Source organism: Myxozyma melibiosi, assembly GCF_037950935.1.
Source record: "Myxozyma melibiosi strain Phaff 52-87 chromosome Unknown BZA70scaffold_3, whole genome shotgun sequence".
NCBI classification, from domain to species: Eukaryota; Fungi; Ascomycota; class Lipomycetes; order Lipomycetales; family Lipomycetaceae; genus Myxozyma; species Myxozyma melibiosi.
In genome coordinates this window covers 610988-625081 of record NW_027042917.1, presented here as the reverse complement: position 1 = coordinate 625081, position 14094 = coordinate 610988, and the positions used below count along the sequence as shown (strand labels likewise).

Sequence of the window (14094 nt, the reverse complement as noted above, 5' to 3'; positions counted from 1 at the left end):
CTTTTCCCTAGTTGATATTTGGTCTTATTACTTAAGATTGGAATCCGCAAATATTACACTGGGCCACGAAACACGAATATTGATTATCTATCTACAGGAAAGCAAAAATGTACAGTAGCTCGCTCCCTGGTCGATTTTCACGTGCTTGTTTAATATAGCCCGAAAGAGAGGGTTTTCCGGCGTGAGAGTGGCCGCGTCCATCACGGTTTTGGGCGAGCGAGCGATCCGGCACGGCTACGCGTAGTGTCAGCTGGAAGGCCTATTGATCTGCACAGTTGCACGAACATTAATCTGTTCTTTGTAGAGCAGAAAAAAAAGAGCAGAGAACAAAAAGGATTATAATCGTCATCAATTAAAAGGTTGAATAAGGAATTCAAAAGCAACATAGCAGACCCTTAATAGACCATCGTAAACTTCCTAGAGAGACCGCAATATTACCTACAAATATCGAAAATAGCCTTTCTTTAAACGCGATATTTCTTTCATACATCTTCTTTCATTGAACAGGTCTATTTAGATTACACGAGTTCTCGTGTCGCTCCACGAAGGCCCTCATAGACCTGATCGAATCAAAGAGATATTAAAGCTTGCAAATGTCCCCTCCAACCTCCGGCACCGGCGGGCTCTTGGATATTGAAGCTAGTAATAGGATATACTTTTGGCTCGCTGTGTCTGATTATCTCAGACTACTGCCTCTTGCTGCAATCATCCTATATACACGCAGAAAGCGGACCTTCTTGTTGATCTGCTCTGCATCGACGCGTTTCGCGGCCCGGCGGAGGAGGGGCGAGCGCAGACATCCGCTAACGGAGGGGTTTGTGCACTTCTAGAACGCAGTGTGGAATTCGCATCCCGCTCGCATCGTTACTTTTTCCCAAACCTTAAAGGTCCAACGCTCTGGCTTTCGCAGATCAAAAAGCAACGTGAGGCGATAAGAAAGGCGTACCTCGCACCTAACCACCAACTCTATTCGGCGTAACCCAAGAAGCACGCCGGCTCAGACGGATTTTGTCATGAGCGCTTTCTCCGGATAGTCCTCTCGTCTTTGACGACCTGCTGACTGGCTTTGTGCCCAGCAACGGCGACCAAAACACGAGGAACCAAGGCTTTCTGGTTTTTACTTACTTACAACCGCTTTGGATCATTAATCGCCTTCCGGTCGGCTTCCGGTCGGCATTTCTGACCGGCCTGTCAGTCTTGGCTGCGGTGCCAGTCCGGTGCGAGATGGAATGAGAAATGACGACAGAGCGTGCAAACGCTCGTGTCCTCTTTTCCGTCTTTGTTTAGCCGTTCTTTGTATCTCTGGACTAAAAATAGTGAGGGCAGGGAATCATTAGCTAGCAGAGCAAAGAGAAACAGATTGCAGACGGGGAGAAATGGGCATCCAGTAGAGAAAATCTTTTTTACAGTTCTATTTATTCATTTCTACCGGAGATTACAGGACGCAATATATATATATACTGTTATATAGAAATGCAAATGTAGACATTCAGATTCATATACTGCAGAATGGCATCAGTAAACAACAGCATGCTCTGCCGGGCAGCTCTCTGTTTGTGACTCGGATGGCCTCTGCCAAGCTAAGTTTTTCCATTTGTGCTCAGGAAGTTGGGACGACTAAGGGTACCACGCTAGCAGATTAGAGTTCATAACTAATTCCGCTCCCGCGCATGGTGGCAGAAGCTACGACGACGTCTCTCGCGACAAGAGTTCGTCCCCCTCTCCCGCAGGCTGATGATATGCTAATACCCCTCTTTCTGGATTCCCTCCCGATTTCGTCCCCGTTTTTTTGCTTTCCGGAGCAGGCCAAGGAAGTACCATTTTTAGACTCCATGCTAGGCTTCTGAATAATTAATTCATAGCTGTAATATCAGGCGACCCCGTCGACTGGATGCGGCGCGCGCCTTGGACAGGTACCGCGAATCGAAAAACGATGAGAACTGGCGCGAAGCCCGACATGGTGTATTGTTCCTATCCCTGTTTGATAAAACCCCGCCTTCTCCCCTCTGCGGCCTCGTCTTGTTATAGGCCCAACCCTCGAGCAAGCTTACTCCTATTTATTGCTTCCACTCTTCCCGGTTCTTACATCTTCTCATCTCCCTCCCTCATCTTGCCTCCCTCTCGGGTCCAATAGCCCTCTGCCGTCATCTATCCGTTCTGTATATATATTTATATATCGTTATATAGACCTATATCTATATAGCTATATAGTATATATATTTGTTTTATATACTCTTTTCAGTTATATATCCAGTGAAATACACGCTCACTCAGATCAACCACTCGACCGGCGTACGCCCTCCCCGCAACCTCACAACAACTATCGTTCTTCAATGGCATCAAGTCTCCCATCAACAGTCTCGTCTTCACCTTGCCTTCCATCAATGTCATCAAGAGTCTCCACCACATCCGCCTCGTCGACGCGAAGACGATCAGCTCCTGCCGCGTCCTCGCTGATGAAGGGCAACAAGAAGGCGCCTCGATCTAGAAACGGATGCTGGACATGCAGAGTATGTGTTTTTGTTTTCGAGCTGTATTGTGCTTTACTGATGCCTGTCTTCAACTACACAGAACCGAAAGATCAAGTGTGATGAGCTCCATCCCAGATGCACGCCTTGCACACGGTTAAAGATCGCATGCGACTACACCCGCCGCCTCAACTACAAAGATGATACCCCGAGAATCATGGTCAAGATGTCGTCCATGATTGACACCACTGGCTGCCCTGTTTACGACGGTAAGTCTCGTTCCTCTTCCTTGTTTTGAAACAGCAACTGACTCGTTCATGGGTAGACAACGCACGAAGAATCTTCACTCCTTACCAGTCCATCCTCTCGGGCGACTACGAAGAAGACCACGACAACGGTTTCGTGAACTTCACCACGACAGACTTCTCGGGCGACCTCTCGGCCTCTGGCAGCCAAGCGCGAAAATTCCCCTCGCTCAACTACGACGACAGCGACGGCTTCGACGACGACGAGTTCGAGGACATGGACGAGGAGGTTCGGTACCCGCGCGCAAAGGCGGCCTCGCTGCCGGTTAATATGCTATACTCGCACGTCGAGCCAATGCGCTTCGGTGTCCCTGCTTCGGAGTCTTCGTGTCCTACGCCTGTCACGCGGATTGACGAGGTGCATTCTGAGTTTGGCTTCGCTGCCGGTGGCAACGCAATCAAGAACGAGTTCGTCTTGTCGTCGAGCCCGTTCGTGGCTGGCCCAGATGAGTGGTACTACCAGTCCAGTGGCCATCCCTCGGCACAGCGGGCGCACCAGAGCCAGCAGCAGCACTTCAACCCCCAGCAGCATCAGCAGGAGACAGACCAGCAGTCAGTATTGAGCGCTCCAAAGACCTGGTCTGACAGCGCGTCAACGTGCTCGAGTTGGTCCCGTCCGTCGTCCTCGCCTTCGTCGCCACTGGACACGCTCCGCGAGAACTCGAGCTCGGAGTCGAGCTCATGCAACCTCTTCATGGGTGCGTCACAGCCGATGGCTCATCAACAGCAGCAACATCATCAGCAGCAGCAGCCTCAGTACCTTCCCTGCGCGCGACCGACATTCTCAGCTCTGTACCCGCACAACCCGCAGCAGAAAGAGTTCGACGACATGAACAACATCCTGGCCTCCAACGATCTCTCCAGCTGCTTGCGGATGATGCTCGCTGAGGAGAAGTCGGCTCCTGGCACTCTACCGATGACGGCTCATCCTGAAGAGTACATGAACCAGAACCCGCGACTCAACTACCTGCATCAGCGACTGCTCCAGCGTCTCCAGCCCGGAACTACTGAGTCCTCACAAGCCAACTTCCTGCAACACCAGCAGGCGCAGCAGCAACAGCAACAGCAACAGCAGCAGCAGCAGCAATTCCAGGGCTTCAACTACAACGCAGGCTTTGGACTTCCTGGATCGTTCGCTGCCTCCGAACTGATGTACTGAGCTGGCTGTGCGCGGCTACAAAAAAATCTATCTTGTATTATCATCAACTGTAATTTTTTATCTTTATATCTTGGAAGTGGTTTATTTTATTCTTGTATAGGCGTTTCTAATTATTCAATTTCTCTTTTATCAAAGTGTTATCTCTCTTGTCTTTCAATTCTGTTTATGCAAATGTGTTTCTAAAGATCGTGTGTATGCGAAGTGAGTGAACAAAATGAAAATACATATCTCTGATCAGCCTTTTCCACTTCTCAGTGATAAAGAATCTCCATTCCTTTCCAATAGATTCCTCAGCTATATGATTATCAACCCGAAAACGCAGCGCTCGGTCTTGTCTCCACCCACTTCCGGCACCTGAGCCGGTGCCCCATGCTCCCGCTCACAACGGTTAAAGTCCTATATATTACAGTGCACGCGGGCGCATGACCACGTTTATTGCACGACATATTCACAATTGTCTGTTCATCTAGGGACTTTGAGTGGGGCTGCCGGGAAGCATGCTTTTATTTGATAGGCAATATATCTGATGAAAAAGCGAAAAAAAACTTCACAGCGTCGACGTGAGATGGAAGCGGTTGCTTGCATATCTGGTCTGTTTGGTCCTCAACAGTTTACCTCTCACAGGCCAGGAACGCAATTGCGGTTTAAAACAGGAGGAATGCATGCAGAGTACTGACTATGATATGAATTGATTCTGGCATCACGAAAGAAAATTGGTATCTTGGAAGATAAGCAGGAATAGGAGACAGATCAGAAACCCGCGGGATTCAGCCGGCGGCGAGTCGAGGATAAGATTGGTCAAGTACAATATATGCAACGTAAATAAATGAGCCAGCATCATAAAAGGCACAGAAGAGGGAAGAAAAAAAGAAAAGTTTTCGGTCTCTAAGATTGAAGTCCAGCCAGTCAGCAGAGGGGATAAATTTAGAGCTCACGTTGCCTTGGTGCTCTATAATCCAGGTGTTCATATTAGCTGTTTTTTTCCACCGTCGTTTGCAGTTTCTCACCAATAGTTTTAATTACATACTGCTAAGACACGCTTCGCACGTTACCATCTTGCTAAATATCCGCAGCTGTAGTAACAAAGAAGGAGACGAAGCAGATCGTGCTGGTTGACGATGGCAGTGAGCCGCAGGCTCCGAGCTCATGACGATGAGATGACGACGAAAAAGCGTGAGGAGACAGAGTTAAATCGGCGCAGGGGAATGACATATGATCAGCGCTGCAGCTCACCAGCCTTGTTCAGGTTAGCATGTGCACAGCTCGCATCTAGCCCAGAAGCCAAAAGTCTGTTGACAGTTTGGCTGGCTGTGGAAGAAAGGCTGTCTCAGTATGGCGTATGACGGACTGCGGGCAAGACGAGATCGTTCAAGTCTGATGAAATCGGGCCTCGTCGTTGTTTCGTTTTTGCCCCGGCCGGCCTTGGCCTCGGCACTCGGGGATCCCGGCATACTCTGAGTGGAAGCAGGTCGCGTCAGACGTCTGGACACCGCTGAGACGGGCACCGGACATACGAGAACTTTAATCACGGTGTACTCCAGTCGCTGTGTGAGCGAGCAAGTGTACCGTCGTTCACTTCTCCATCTCATGATCACTGCTGCTGTCTGTCTAATGACGAAGACAGACGCTGGATCCAGCATCGTGGAGCCTTGCATGTAGATCTCTACCCTCAGATCACCGCAGTTCTCTTCTAGGACGAAAGCCTACCAGCCGTATTCGTCTTCGCACCTAATCCGAGAACCATTCTTTTCTATGATCGCCGCCTGTCTCGATTCAGTTCCGCGCGATCTCCCGCGCTCGCAAACACACGTAGATCTTCACGTTCGTGCGCAGGCTTAAGTCTCTATCGGTCTTATCTAATATCCTGACACTTCCCGTGATGCCCTTGTGTAGAGATTGTACCGTTTACCCCACCTGCTCACTACTGCGCAGACGATCGACACCCTCTGTCTCAGGCTTATTCAACTCTCTCTAAGTTACTCGATTCCTTATTAGACGATCAAAAGGGCAACAGAGAAGAAATTATGCAATCAGAAGATTAGCAACCAAGCTGCTGGCCATCGGATTGCACATGGTATGGCTCACTTGCCGAGGCTCCTTATCCAGAAGCCGACGATTTGACTCCGCCCTCGCTCATCTTAAGATGAACCGTTAGCTTGGAGCTTTGTCTACCCCTTTATTTCCGTGGATCATCTGCACCAAGTATCGATTGCAATTTACGAGAGACGTCAGTTATCGTTGTATCATTATGTTTGCTGGAAATAAGGAAAAAGGAATAATAGTAATGGGATGATCTCTAGAGAACACATGCACATGCGCATCCTCATCTTCACCACCGACATTTGTAAGATTGTACAGTCTCGTGGTACGATCCATACCATTCCCTATTCCCACTTCCACGTTCCGCCATGCAACTCGGATAGCTCTCTCTACTGGCCTATCAGCTTTCGATCTCCGAATAGGAGTGCCGCCATAATCTACCGTTCATAATCACGTGTGATCCTCTCGCTCACGCTCGCTCTCTTTCCTTTCGATCCTAACGCTTTTTGTACGATCCGTTCCCAATAATGCCTCGTTCTTGCTCTCACTCTCGCTCTCACTCGCTAGGCGCCTGCTCACGAATGAGCCTAGATCGGTCTTCGCGCACTGAAACAAAGAGCCAGAACTGCATAAGCACCTCAATAAACGCAAATGTAAACACGACCGAGTTCGACAGCGCGATATTGTCACCGGACGAAAGATAAGCAGCCCCGCTAACTACAAACGCTAGCATCAATCGGAACGGTACTAAACGGCAAAGCAATAGTAAGTATTAACACGACGGCTCTTTCAGGATTTGGTATGCCGAGAATCTATTTGATCTAAACGATCAAAAATTCGCAATCGGCGATCAAATATCAAAATCAAAATCAGAGTCAGAGAACACTAACCAGCAATCCCAAGAAATGTCGTAGTTGGATCTATGTATGCTGAGATGTCTACCACACTTAGCTGCATGAGTACGACGGCAATCATTCCAACCGCCGGGTCGTCTTTGGTGAATTCTGCATCGGGCTTTGTGAATCACCATTAGTATCGATCGCCATTGCTAATCTCCTGCTCTTCTCTTTTTGCTTCTCCATAAGCCATAAGGATAAAGAGCAAAAGGAGAGCAGGCTGGATGTGAGCAAATTATAAGCCACAGACTTACCAGACTCATTGCTCTTCCTATGATGAAAACCAGACCGTGTCGCGAGATATCCTGAGGACTGGTCAGGAGCTTGTAGCTGATCGCGTTCAGCAGCGTGAAATGCACCATGCATATGTTTTTCGTTGAGAGAATCATTTCGAATGCGTAATTTTGGTTTTATATACAATCGTCTGAAGAATCAGGATCAATGGTGAGAAGAAGATGCGGTATGGGTGATTGCAGACAAAACCTTTCGATCGGATCGCGTTCGCTACGCGTCAGACGGCAGGAATATTTGATGAGAGCAACCTAACCCTGCCGTTAATTACCTGTTACTGCGAGGTATTTGCAAACCCATGATAACTACAATTAAGTACTGAGTTGAGTATCCTCAATTATGGTGACACTCTACGGAATGCTCAGTAAGGAAGAACGTAACTAATTCCATCTTTCGTCTTTCCGCTCTAGCCATCTTCTCCACCATCTTCATCCCAATGCCATTCAACGTATGACCTTCTGTGTGCCGACAGGGTATTTGCTCTGTTAACCTCTCTGGAGTCTAATCTGACGATTGTCTTTATTCTGCAGAGATTCGTGCGCTTCATCTCCACCGACGGTAAAACTTATACCGGCGACGCTATCCTTCCGCCCGGAACTGACGATGCCCGCCTGGCGACCAAGGCGATCGTTATAACCGGCGATATCCTAGGAGACTATACCGTCACCAACGAGATCAAGGTATTCACTTTTATGCTGTGGAGTGTCTCGCTGTTTCCTGGTCGGTCAAAGGATTGGCTTCGTGAGACTGACATCATGCATCCGCGAAATGCGGGGCTAACCTTTGGCTGTGTAGGATATCAAGCAGTTGCTGTCGCCGTTGTCATGGGACCAGATCCCCAATGTTAGACTTCTTGGTCTCAACTATGAAAAGTACGATTCTACATCAGACCATGAATCCGGAACTTGGGCTAACCTTGTCTTGTCTCTGTTACGTTTAGGCATGCTATCGAAGTAAGCTCTCGCAATCTCGAGCTCTACAGCGAGATCGAAGCTAACCCCTCAACAGTCCAAAATGGCTAAGCCAAAGTACCCCGTCCTCTTCTTCAAGCCCGTGACCGCCATCGCAGGCCCGACCGACCCGATCCCTGTTCCCGCCATCGCGCAGATCGACAACGAGACCGACTACGAGTGCGAGCTCGTTATCGTTATCGGCAAAAAGGCGTCGAACGTGTCCGAGGCCGAGGCACTTGATTATGTGTTGGGATATATGGTTGGAAACGATGTCTCCCAGCGCTCGTGGCAGATCAAGAAGGGTGGTGGTGAGTAGACTTGCGTGATTGAGAGTTGTTGAGTGAATGTGTGCTAACTGCGCCCTTTATAGGCCAATGGTCTCTTGGAAAGATGTTTGACGGCTGGGCTCCAGTTGGTCCAGCTCTTGTGTCTTCAAGCGTTTGTCTACCTTTTTCTTTCTACACTAGTCCAACTTGCTCTTCGCAGCGCGAACTAACTATATCTGCAATACAGGTCATCAAGAATCCCCAGGAACTGCGTATCTTCACAAAGATCAACGGTGCCACCCAGCAGTCGGAAAACACTTCAGACATGATTTTCGGTGTCGCGAAGACAATCTCGTTCCTCAGCCAGGGATCCACCCTTCTTCCCGGCGACTTGATCTTCACCGGCACACCTTCAGGTATCCGCGCGCTCTTCCCCCCACCATTTCTGATTGACTTTGCATTGGTACTAATAGCTGTTTGATTTTTTGTTTAGGTGTTGGAATGGGCCGTAACCCCAAGTACTGGCTCAAGGACGGTGATGTCGTCGAGATCGGTCTCGAGAAAGTCGGCACGATTGTCAATAAGGTTGTCTACGAGAAGAGCGTCAAGGCCAAGTTGTAGACCGTCCTTACTCCTTCACAAGTTTTGTCTTTTTTTTTTCGCTATGGAATTTGAATAGACAGGATATTTAGGTTGTCTAGATAACAATACAAGATATACAAAATATACAAGGCTATCAGATATAGACTACGTACTGTAATTGCGCCAGGGCGGGGAGTCAGGGAAATAAGGTTTTAGATTTGGGCCGCGTGCGAGCCTCGGACTGACGTTGAGGAAGGGAGCCTGACAATCACGAAATTCAAGAAACCTGTTCACGAACCGACACTATCAATCCGGTCTACCAGCGTAGCTCGATACTCTGCGCAAGTTGAAGGCAGACAGTCGAGTGTGTATATAGAAGGCAGTGCGCACAGCGGCTATTGAGAATCAAACGACGCACTGAACGTACATCTCAACCATCGTCATCACCAATCCTGATTCCATCTCATCCGACCGATTTTTGATCTACACGGATCCAGAGAATTATGCCTGACGTATTTAGATCCGAGGTTAGATTTCCAATCTACGCGGTCTCGTTCGCGACCGATTCGAAGCTCGTGGTCGCCGGCGGAGGAGGTGAAGGCAAGAACGGCGTTGCTAATAAGATTGTATGTGATTTCGACCTGTTGTTTGTTGATCAGTGGATTCTCTCTTGCTATGGATTAAGCTGACTGTGATGGGGTGGGCAATTAGGCGGTTTTGGATGTCGACTCGAATGAAGGCACGATCACGGTTGCGGAGGAAAAGATTCTGTCGAAACAGGAGGATGCGCCGATGAGCTTAGCGATTTCTGAAGCAGTATGTGCACAATCATTTGATTTGATCTATATGAGTGTGTTCTTGTGCTTACGCTAAGAAATTTTATAGGGAGTGATTGCGGCAGGAATCAATTCCGGAAGCGAGGAGCAGAAGAAGGGAGTGAATACCCATCTACGTATATTCCAGCTCGAGAATAACAAGGTTGAGCTGCAGAATAAGAAGCAGCTGTTTGCCACCGGGGAGCAGGACAATTATCAGGTATCTAATCTTAAGCTTGCCAGCTGATAATTGACGGTTTTCAAGATCACTAACAGCTTTACAGAAAGCAGCACGATTCTCGAGCTCAGCACAGTATCTGGCAGTCACCTCGTCAAACGGCTCGCTCTACAGCCTTACATACCCCTCTCTACAGAACCAATTTCCGCCCATCACAGAAACAGCCTCGGACGACGACAGCGGTCGTGACCACGAAGTTCAGGATGTGGACTACTCTCCGTCGGAAAAGTACCTCGCTTACACGACGCTAAAACGTGTTGTCTTGCTATCGGCCTCGACGGGCGAGAAGATTGCAGAATACTTCCCTCCACCGGCTGCTTCATTTCGAGGCGTGAGGTTTGCGAGCCACGACACGATGATTTTGGTTGCAAACGCCGCTCGTCGGGAAGGCGCTAGTATCGTCAAATTAGTGCTACCAGATGACCTCGAGCTGGCAAAGCAGCAGGCTACTGCCCCGGTACGAACGGTTCGAAGTCTGCATAGCGGGATTAAAGCCGTGACCGCACTTGACTGCCGCGAGTCTCTTGCGTGTGTCGCGGGAGCAGATCTGTCGGTATCGATAGTGCGCACGGATTCGCTGCGAGAGATCAAGATCGTGCAGCTCGCGCACTCGTTCCCCGTCACGGCGATCAGCATCAACCCGTCGTGCACTGCCGCCGCTAGCGGGTCGGTCGCGCAGAGTCTGGTGGTGATCAATCTCGAGAAGATGGTCGAGCGGTCGGATAAGCGGCAGACGATCATGACGGTGGTGACGAGTTTGGTGGTGGTCACCGTTGTCGCGGTGCTGGTGCAGCTCGTGCTGCAGCACCAGGTCCTGCTGTCAGGAGGAAAGAATGAGTCGGCCGGAGACGAGAGATTGTGAATATTAGTCTGTGTGTGGTTTTGGACCATGCTGTGTAATATATTCTGAAGTGAATAAAAGTTTTTCAGTGGTCTTGAGCGATGGACGCGAAGTGTGTATTGCAGCGAATCAGCGAATTCTAGCTGCGCTGCTTGTGAGGCCGCGCTCACTGTACTTCTGTGATTGAAATGGTAAATAATCACTTCTTTGTGTCTGTATGGTTTTTGAAATTCTCATATTGTGTTTTACTGTTCCATCTTGCGTACGAGATCAGATGGTTGGTTGGAAGCTGATGATGTCTGAGCCATATGAGCCACGAGGAAATCACCTCGGAGTCAACTTGAAACAGGATCTCCTCTGGTCCTCGCCTCCCCTCCATTCCACATCGATCTTCCCCGACCGTGACTCCTTTTGAATAAAACACTTATCAGCAATAGAACATATTAAGAATAAACCTGTCCTATTCCACTATCGTATACTCCTCATGCTGCAAAATAGCTAAAATCGCAAAACGGTGACTGAGACTCGCACCCTAACCCGATGTGGTATCTACTTCAAATCTGCTCTGCAAGAAATTGAAGCTTGAAATGAAGATCTGCGCTGTGTGTCAACGGTGAACAGATTAGAACAGATCAGACGGAGAGCGTCGGATACATGCTGAGTCGGCTTTGCTGTGGAGAGCAGACTGATTGTTTCTGCTTAGCAGTAATGGCTGTGGAGCAGAGAAGAGGATAAATTAAGTCGGTCTTGTCACCGATCTGCGGGCACGTGAATATCGATCGAGTTGAGCGTATTAACTAGCGACGAGTGCTCGGGTGAAACAGCACTGTCACCTTCCATTCTCTTGCACGATACTCTTCTCAAACCTCAAAGCACTCCTTACATCTTGCTCACCAGATACTAATCATACACAATGCCTATTCCTTCTAAAGTCCTTGGAAAGAACGGCCCGGTAGTGTCCACGATCGGATACGGATGCATGGTGCGTATCCCTTTGCACCGCTACTCATTGTCTCTGTACAGTCTGACATTCTCACAAACAGGGCATCTCAGCATTCTACGCTGGCAGCAACGTCGATGCAGATGGCGCATTCAAGATCCTCGACGCTGCTCTGGATCTCGGCGTGACCTTCTTCGACACCGCCCGCATCTACGGCGACAACGAGGACAAGATCGGTCAATGGCTTGCTTCCTCGCCGGATAAGCGCAGCAAGGTCTTTTTGGCAACCAAGTTTGGAATTCATCCTGAGACGTTCAAGCCTGACGGGTCGCCGGAGTATGTTGCCGAGTCGTTGGACGAATCGTTGAGGCGCCTGCAGACAGACTATGTTGATCTCTTTTACCTTCACCGTGTAGACCAGAACACGCCCATTGAGATCACGGTGAAGGCTATGGCCGACGCCGTCAAGGCTGGAAAGGTCAAGTACCTAGGCCTTTCTGAATGCTCCGCAGCGACGCTCAGACGCGCGCACGCAGTCCATCCCATCACCGCCGTGCAGATCGAGTACTCGCCGTTCTCGCTCGAGGCAGAGAAGAACGGTCTGATCGATGCCGCCAAGGAGCTCGGCGTCGCCGTCGTCGCGTACTCGCCTCTCTCGCGCGGCTTCTTAACGGGCAAGTACCGTTCTCCGGACGATTTCCCGGAAGGTGACTTCAGACGCACGGCGCCGCGCTTCCAGGCCGAGAACTTCGCCGCGAATCTGAAGTTGCTCGATCAAATGAAAGAGATTGCGGATAAGAAAGGGATCTCGACCGGTCAGCTCACGTTGGCTTGGGAAATCGCAAACGACATTCTTCCGATCCCGGGTACCACCAACCCCGAGCGTCTGAAGGAAAACGTCGAGAGCGCAAACGTGAAGTTGACAAGCGAGGAGATCGCAGAGATGAGAGCGTTTGTGGAAAACGCGGATGTGAAAGGTGATCGTTATTCTGCTAGCGAGTCTGGAATCTTGTACGCTGATACGCCTGAACTTAAGTAAGGCGGAATTAGATTCTTGCTATAGTAACATAAAAACAATAATATGATGGCTACTTTTATAATCCAAGCACGAAACAGTGTATAAACATAAAACCGAAAAGAAACTCCAGAATGAATTTTGTGAAAGACCCGGACAAACAAGAGATGACAAGAGATCCAAACATGAAAACAAATTTACAAGTAAAACTTGTGCTTCTCCTTGTCCATATCTGGCCGATGCTCCCACTCCATCTCCTCGGCGATACCTCTCTGCACACGTCGCAGCTTCAACGTAAACTGCGGTCCCAGCTCCTGCAAGCCCACCCGCTCGGTCTCCTTGAAGACATACCGATGTCTTCGGAAGAATATAAAATCTCGCTGGTTGTGTAATGTCACGACCTGGCGGCCGACAAACTCTGGTGTCTGCGGGAACAGGGATTGGAAAAGTCTGCCGACTGTCGAACCGAGCCGGGTAGAGAAGTTGTTGAGGATAAGCTCGGGTGAGTGCTCGGTCGCGCGTCCGTGGCCTGAGATCTGCTTCGGCATGCGCAGTGATGTGAGCGAGAAGAACATCGTTGGGCCGTTGGGAAGGTGCACGAACGTGAGTCCGTTGACTTCTTTCTTGTCTTCGCTGATGACCACCAGATCGGTAAACTCGCGGTTGTTGCAGAACTTTGCAATCTCCTTCATCGAGAACTTGTGCCCCCGCTTGACAAACTCCGAGCCCGGGATAATGTCGATGAGCTGATCCGAAAGCTCGTACGCCTCGCCGCGGGCATTCTTCGACGTCGTGATCAGCACCTTTGGCGGCTTCTTGTCGCGAAAGTATTCCTCAAACTCGTCTTCTCCTTCGGCCGCCACGTTCACCGTCTCGTCGTACACCCGCATCGCCTCAATCGTCGACGGGATATTACTCGCTAACCGCTCCGCCTTGAGTTCGGGATCAGACGCCTCCATCTTCAAGCGCTCCTTGCGCGCTTTGTGTTTCGAGATGTTGTGCTCATCGCGCACTTTCGCTAATAGATTCTCCCGCTTGATTTTGTTCTTCACACTCTTCAGCGCGTCTTTCGGAATCGACACCGACGACGTCTTGCGCTTCTTGTAGCCTTTTGTCTTGCGAGACGGCATTCTGGCTTCTGTATCCCGGCTTCAGAGATAGATCAAGTCTGGTCAGGACTTGTTTTTGTTTAGAAGATGGGAACAGAGCTCTCAAAGAAAAAAAAAATTACAATCTCCCAACGGCTGATTATTCTGGGTCCCTCCGTACAGTAGCTGACATAAAC

General features: G+C 49.4%; 6 protein-coding genes across 6 annotated transcripts; 4 read left to right on the top strand and 2 right to left on the bottom strand.

The window, feature by feature from the left end:
• Positions 1 to 2234: 2234 nt before the first annotated feature.
• BZA70DRAFT_128999 (uncharacterized protein) lies at positions 2235 to 4316 on the top strand. Its single transcript, XM_064909556.1, has 3 exons — positions 2235 to 2510; positions 2572 to 2737; positions 2794 to 4316. Exons 1-3 carry the CDS (start codon positions 2334 to 2336, stop codon positions 3930 to 3932), a joined length of 1482 nt encoding a protein of 493 aa, XP_064769308.1. The 5' UTR covers positions 2235 to 2333; the 3' UTR covers positions 3933 to 4316.
• Positions 4317 to 6528: 2212 nt separating this feature from the next.
• BZA70DRAFT_288654 (increased loss of mitochondrial DNA protein 1) lies at positions 6529 to 7257 on the bottom strand (the record flags this gene model as incomplete). The annotated part of the gene is made up of 3 exons (XM_064914059.1): positions 6529 to 6719; positions 6863 to 6986; positions 7123 to 7257. 3 exons carry the CDS (start codon positions 7255 to 7257, stop codon positions 6529 to 6531), a joined length of 450 nt encoding a protein of 149 aa, XP_064769307.1.
• A 338-nt stretch (positions 7258 to 7595) lies between these two features.
• BZA70DRAFT_288653 (fumarylacetoacetate hydrolase) lies at positions 7596 to 8999 on the top strand (the record flags this gene model as incomplete). Its single annotated transcript, XM_064914058.1, has 8 exons — positions 7596 to 7607; positions 7690 to 7839; positions 7955 to 8031; positions 8100 to 8112; positions 8168 to 8420; positions 8483 to 8550; positions 8626 to 8794; positions 8872 to 8999. The coding sequence occupies 8 exons, from the start codon at positions 7596 to 7598 to the stop codon at positions 8997 to 8999; spliced, it is 870 nt and encodes a 289-aa protein (XP_064769306.1).
• A 125-nt stretch (positions 9000 to 9124) lies between these two features.
• BZA70DRAFT_129005 (uncharacterized protein) lies at positions 9125 to 10973 on the top strand. Its single transcript, XM_064909557.1, has 4 exons — positions 9125 to 9586; positions 9672 to 9776; positions 9846 to 9995; positions 10060 to 10973. Exons 1-4 carry the CDS (start codon positions 9464 to 9466, stop codon positions 10873 to 10875), a joined length of 1194 nt encoding a protein of 397 aa, XP_064769305.1. The 5' UTR covers positions 9125 to 9463; the 3' UTR covers positions 10876 to 10973.
• Positions 10974 to 11561: 588 nt separating this feature from the next.
• BZA70DRAFT_306468 (aldo/keto reductase-like protein) lies at positions 11562 to 12894 on the top strand. The gene is made up of 2 exons (XM_064914806.1): positions 11562 to 11836; positions 11898 to 12894. The coding sequence occupies exons 1-2, from the start codon at positions 11768 to 11770 to the stop codon at positions 12831 to 12833; spliced, it is 1005 nt and encodes a 334-aa protein (XP_064769304.1). The 5' UTR covers positions 11562 to 11767; the 3' UTR covers positions 12834 to 12894.
• Positions 12895 to 13997, bottom strand: BZA70DRAFT_276175 (putative nucleolar ribosomal biogenesis factor RPF1p). Its single transcript, XM_064912260.1, has one exon. The coding sequence runs from the start codon at positions 13937 to 13939 to the stop codon at positions 13007 to 13009; it is 933 nt and encodes a 310-aa protein (XP_064769303.1). The 5' UTR covers positions 13940 to 13997; the 3' UTR covers positions 12895 to 13006.
• Between the last annotated feature and the right edge of the window lie 97 nt (positions 13998 to 14094).